The sequence below is a fragment of the Cryptotermes secundus genome, unplaced genomic scaffold (assembly GCF_002891405.2).
Source record: "Cryptotermes secundus unplaced genomic scaffold, Csec_1.0 scaffold358, whole genome shotgun sequence".
NCBI lineage: Eukaryota > Metazoa > Arthropoda > Insecta > Blattodea > Kalotermitidae > Cryptotermes > Cryptotermes secundus.
Genome location: NW_019721523.1, coordinates 1 through 6030, shown reverse-complemented (window position 1 = coordinate 6030; position 6030 = coordinate 1). Strand labels below are relative to the sequence as shown.

The window sequence follows — 6030 nt, the reverse complement described above, 5'->3', positions numbered from 1 at the left end:
TTTTTTGCTTCATATTTCCACTTTTTTTTTTTTTTTTTATGAATGTAGTACTATAGTGCAATCGTTACGCCAGTCAGAAGCGTCTGATGCATCTCCTGTTCTAGTGGGGCCGCTGAAATGTGGCCCATAGTGGCATCGGCAAGCCAGTGGCCTAATAGTTTGCTGAAGACACTCTCGAGGCATGCATGTATGCGCCTCCATAAAACGATTGTACTAATGGAGTGAAGTTATTTTGTTTTTGGAAATAAGGTAAAATTTGAACATAAAAGTCGGGATGTCTGTCTGTGCAAGGTACTGGTTTTTTTTTTGTTTTTTTTTTTTGAGGGAAAAGTCCAAGTCTAGCATCAGTTTCATCCAGTTCCTCTTGGTGAAAACTTTTTCAACTGTTAATTTAGGATATTTTTTTTATTCCAGATGTCTCTGGTTCCATTGCTCATTAATGACTTGCTTGATGACATACGAAGGCCTGTAAGCTTATTTGACCAGAATTTTGGTGTGGGAATGCTAAGAGACGATCTGCTGAGCCCTTCCTTTGTGGGCCCTCTTCGTGTGGGCTACTACAGACCATGGCGCAGCCAGGCTGCCCGCCACAGTGGCGTGTCACACATTCAGGATGATAAAAATGATTTTAAGGTAAGCGCATACTGGTTATGTGTGAAGTTTGGGCGAGTTCATAAAATTTTATAATGTTCCCCCTATAACTTAGGATATGAAATAATGCTAATTTATATTGAAAAGTTTAATAATTTTATTATGAGATGTTAAGAGTTGTGAAGTACAAAGTATTTAGAAAAGCAAACAATGCAGGCATCACATACATTCCCGCAGTGGGCTGTTATCGTGTGTGAGTGGTAGGGGTTTAATGTTTCATTTCACAGTGTTGTATAAATGCTGCTACCTTTTAATCTGATAAAGAAGTTGGGAGTTTTATCATGGTGGTCAAAATTTTAGAGTTTGTAATAACAGACAATATTATATGTTGGAACTATGCTACCGTCAGCACAAATATTTCAGTATTACATTTACATCTTTATCTAATGTGACGTGTTTCGGTCATACATGACCATCAGGCAGGAATATGTATAGTTACTGAAATACCGATATGGATCCTTATCGGTGCAACAGGTCGTATTAAATACCAACATAAAAACTTTGCCTCAGATTAGTGTATAGTTAAAATAGCAAATACATGATGAAGAATAAAAAAAATATATAAAAGAATAAAAGTGTACATATATAAAATGTTGAAATATTATTAAAACATATTAAAGGTATGTTAGAAGTATATAAAAGTATATTAAAAGGTATTGACAAATATATGTAGGGTTAGGGAACTGTATGCCAACTAAAATATTTTATTTTAAGGGGATATCCTGCGACAGTGCAGAGTTGGCTGTGTATGTATTGTGGGTCTTGTTGCAGAAATTCTATGTAATACGCCTGATATATTAGGCCCAAAGACAAGTTTTCAGTGATGTACAAGTTTGATGGTATGTGGGTATTCGGTATGGTATTCCTACACTATGTATCCTATATATAAAATTTGCAATGTTGATTATGTTTCTTGTCTGGGCACATACGCTTTCAGTGTGTTCTACACACTAGTTTGACGTAGAATAACAGAATTTGCTTTTTAAGAGTGGAGACAAATTTAACTCGAGTTTGAAAGAGAATTTCTCACGGCTGTGTTACATTCTTTATTTGTGTGACGTAATTATTCTGAATAAATGTTTATGCATTTCATGGGGGAAAACATCAGTTAATTTAAAGACTGACTGCTATTCTCAGTGGAAGTATATGTATGTATGAATTGTTAAAACCAGTTCCATGAATAATAGGTCACTCATATTCCATTTTCTGGTGGAAGATATGGCCTGAACTGGAGTTAATATACTAAATCCACATTTTTCTTAAATTTGATATAGGTGAACCTGGATGTGCAGCAGTTCAAGCCTGAGGAACTTACAGTTAAGACTGTGAATGACTACGTGGTTATAGAAGGCAAGCATGAAGAGAGACAGGATGAGCATGGATTCATTTCTCGACAGTTCCAGCGTCGCTATAAGCTTCCTGCAGATATTGATCCAGACACTGTAGTATCTCAGCTTTCATCAGATGGGGTCCTTACTATTTCTGCACCAAAGAAGGCCCTGCCTCAGGCTGGTAATGAGAAGGTTATTCCAATCACACAGACCCAGGCCCCAGCAATTAAGCCAGGCACTACCCCCAAGGCAGATGAACCTCAGAAGATGGAATCCTAAGCACTGACGGTTCAGTGCTAATATCTGTTTACCCTTTGCAGCCATATAAAAGCTCTGTACCAAGTAGTGTGTATCATTTTGTTCTGCAAAGGGTTATTCGTACTATTATGTATTAACTTTGACTTGTATAAGGAGTCTAATATCTGTTTACCTTTTGCAGCCATATTAAAGCTCTGTACCAAATAATGTGTATCATTTTGTTCTGCAAAGGGTTATTTCTGTTACAATAAGCTGTATGTATTAACTTTGACTTGTATAAGGCTGAAATGATGTAGCATGATGTTGCTATATAATAATAGTTTTAACTGCATTTATGTGTTTGTCACTTTACTGACTGAAGGCTGCATCTAACTAAACATGAAACATATAAGGGTGAAATGATGTAGCATGAAACTTGTTCAATAAAAATATTTCTAAGTGCATTTATGTTTGTCATTTGTAGTTTGGAATTGTGCTTTTTCTGTAAAGTTCCATTTTCCTAGGTGTGTGATGATAGAACCAGCTTAACAGTTTCTGCGGCTAATGATTCTGTGATTTCTTTATAATTCCTATGTAAATGAGGTATTATGCCAAAACGAAGAATACACGGTGCCTAAACCCAGAAGACGACTTTCTTCATCACTACAGTAGATCCAGTTATGAAGTATCCAAGCATAATAGAATTTTCATGCTGCTCTTTTTTTTTTTTTTTACCTAAACAAATTGTGATGGACATTCATTAGTTCACCTGTCAGATAGTATTTCTCCCAGTTACCACTAGCAGGGGCTAGCTGAATCTGTGGCTACACTGCAGTATATCCAAAATGTCCCATGCAGAAATTCAAGGAAATAGTGGTGCTCTTACTTTGTTATTGAGTCTCTTAATTTTTCTCATATGACTGGTACATAACCATTCCCAATACACAGTTGGGAGTTACTAAAGTTCTGGATTTGTGGGGACAGTTTCAGCAAATAGATTCTGGTGTATGTGTCCCCCCCCCCCCACAGTGAACCCATCTGTAACAAATTTATTTTCTTATGAAATGTCCAATACTGTAAATAATTTAATAACAGAAATTCATTCACTTTTCAATGTAGCTCAGCAAATATATTGTAAGGAAATGCATAGTGTTCTCAGCCTCAGAGCTATGTCTTGATATACAGTTTATAGTTTGATTACTTAAATACCTCTCAGAAAGGTGATAGGATTTTAAGGTTGAACCAGGCTAATGTAAAGCCAGAAGTTGACAACAGTGCATAGCTGAAATCCAATTTGAATTAAATGCTTTGTAAGTTTTGAGGTTTTCACGGCGATGACAATGAAGAAAGTCGTCTTCTGGGTTTAGGCACCGTGTATTCTTCGTCGGCCGAAACGAAGAATACACGGTGCCTAAACCCAGAAGACGACTTTCTTTAAATGGTTTGTGTTCAGGTAAACCATAAAGAATTCACATTGTAGTCGATAGTCACTCTGAAAAATTTGTATAATTTTTTACTTTTTTCACATACATACTGTATATGAGAAAGTACTGTAATGGTGAAAAAATCGTGTTATATCTTGACATGTTTTGTGCCCCCCCCCACTGCAGGACATAGTGGTTTTTGTTATGCCATCTATATGCATGCAAGCCTCACTAGCACCTGAATTGTTGGATGTATTTTATTTGGTATTGAAGAGTATGCGTCATAGGCCAGTGCCCGTTGAATATATACTTAAACTCCAAAATATGGGGGCCCTTCGGATAGGTCCCGTACATAAAATTCTGATCTTGAAAGCAGCTCTTAACGATTTGAATTACACTGCAGTAATTTATGGAGACTGTCTCTTTAAACAAATTACATAGGTGGTATCTGCAGGAAAACAATCATACTTGCACTAGGGGCCCAAACATGAAATGGCAATTTTGTTGAAATTAGCTTTGCTGACCAGATTTTTTTCACTGGCATTTATTATCCCAACAACCAAAAATGATCCACCAAGCAGTAACCAATTTCTTTTTCAAGGTAATGTAGTTGAGGTCAATTGTATATGAGAAAATATATGCAATATTTCTGCACTACTTTTTATGCATGTTAGGAGCTACAAACACAGTAACTACAAGTACAAATCTCTGAGGTAATTGCTTACATACAAGTTTCAGGTGGTATAAATCTATGCTACTATGAAGTGTGCACAGAATTGAATCACCAAGTCATACAGACTGAAGCATCTGTAGAAAAGAAATTCTGTACTTTCCAGCACAAAATAGTTTTCTTCCCATTAGGTTTCAACTGTACTGGTAAATTCTGCACACTTCCACTTTGCTTTGGAAGTTGGGATTCTTTTCAACCCAGAGACCAGCAGTTCCAGGGGTTTTCATGGTGCCACTGTCCCTCTACACAGATTCTGTAACAGTACCTCTCTTATCTTTTCCACTTAATGATCATGCACCAAATCAATGTTTTATATCCCAGATGATTGAACTGTCAACCTAAAATCAAATATAATGCTATATATCCCTTGCTGATGAGGCAGCAACATCAAATAAACTAATAAGCTGTAAACTTATAGGCTATAATATATACAGATCAATATGTGGTACCTTTGAACTATAAGAAACTTCCTTACCCTTTAATTAGTAAACTGAGAGATCAGAGATGAAGCATCGAATGTAATAAATAAGGTACAATGCCCCTACATGTGCCATGAATCTCATGTGAAGACACCCAGTCCTTCACCAATTCAGCTATGCTATGGTCTAATTTATATGCCACAATTATTGTACAAGAGAGAAAATCCCAGAGTAAAGAAAAATCTGCAATACAAAATGAAGGTAGTAAATTTATTGTAAATATGTGGTTGAACACACACTCACTCTCTCTCTCGAAGTTTATTAGATGTTGTATAAACAACATATACATCAAATGCCTTTTTGGAAGGTTGCCTGCATGTGAATCTGAATGTTCAAGAACCATCTGAAAGACTTGAAGGAAATGTGGCAGGGAAGAACTGCGTTGAGAGTTGTCAGGTACAATTAATTTTTATTCTGACTAGTCTATTTAAAAACATTATCTGATTCAAAAGAATAATTGAGCTTTTATTAAACTTTGGGAGACTAAACATACAACAACTAGATGGACTGATCTCCACTGTATTGTTTATTGAGATAAGTTTTGCTACAAGCATAGACCTGTGCCCACCAACACTAGAGATCTCCACTGTATTCACTTATGCATTTGCTGCAAAGAATGCATAAAAACTATAGTTAATTTTTTGGGAAATAGCATGCCATGGCAGCATGTAGGAACCACAGAAATGAAACTATATATAGCTGATGTCACTAATGTAGGTGACACATTAGCTTCACATAGAGATTGCCTTGAGAACAGTCCCTCTGTGGGACATAATATTCTGCAGATCTTAGTGGTGAGAAAATTTACTAATTCAGCTTTGATAAATAATCATTATCTGTCCAATTTGTAGCCAGTATTTTTAACAACTGAGCTCTCATGACTCTTTCTTGAAAATTCTAACCTTAGCATAACTTTAAAAGGGAACATGCAAACACAAAATTTAACACTACCTTACAGCAGAAATATGATCATCTTACAACGAAGACAAGGCTGTCTGGAAAAATTTCACTTTTAATTTATTTTTAACATTTAATCTTCATACCACATGCCAAGGAAAACAAGAGTACTTACATATAAATAAGCTAGCAGCAAAATTACATATGAATAACTTAAAACATTGAAATCATAGTACCTTTAATGTCACATGCCAATACTTTAATATTATCTGGAAGATGAT

At 35.9% G+C, this 6030-nt stretch overlaps 1 protein-coding gene and 1 long non-coding RNA gene across 2 annotated transcripts in view; one reads left to right on the top strand and one right to left on the bottom strand.

Annotated features, from left to right (window-relative positions):
• Positions 1–2286, bottom strand: part of LOC117283187 — a 14142-nt gene extending 11856 nt beyond the window's left edge. Inside the window, exon 1 of the long non-coding RNA XR_004514201.1 lies at positions 2242–2286. This is a non-coding gene — a long non-coding RNA (uncharacterized LOC117283187). The remainder of the gene's footprint in view (positions 1–2241) is intronic.
• LOC111875483 (protein lethal(2)essential for life) overlaps positions 1–2683 on the top strand; it is a 3280-nt gene extending 597 nt beyond the window's left edge. The window contains exons 2-3 of the mRNA XM_023871773.1: positions 415–633; positions 1926–2683. Coding sequence (XP_023727541.1) covers positions 415–633; positions 1926–2261 — 555 coding nt within the window. The 3' untranslated portion in view covers positions 2262–2683. The remainder of the gene's footprint in view (positions 1–414; positions 634–1925) is intronic.
• Positions 2684–6030: the final 3347 nt, after the last annotated feature.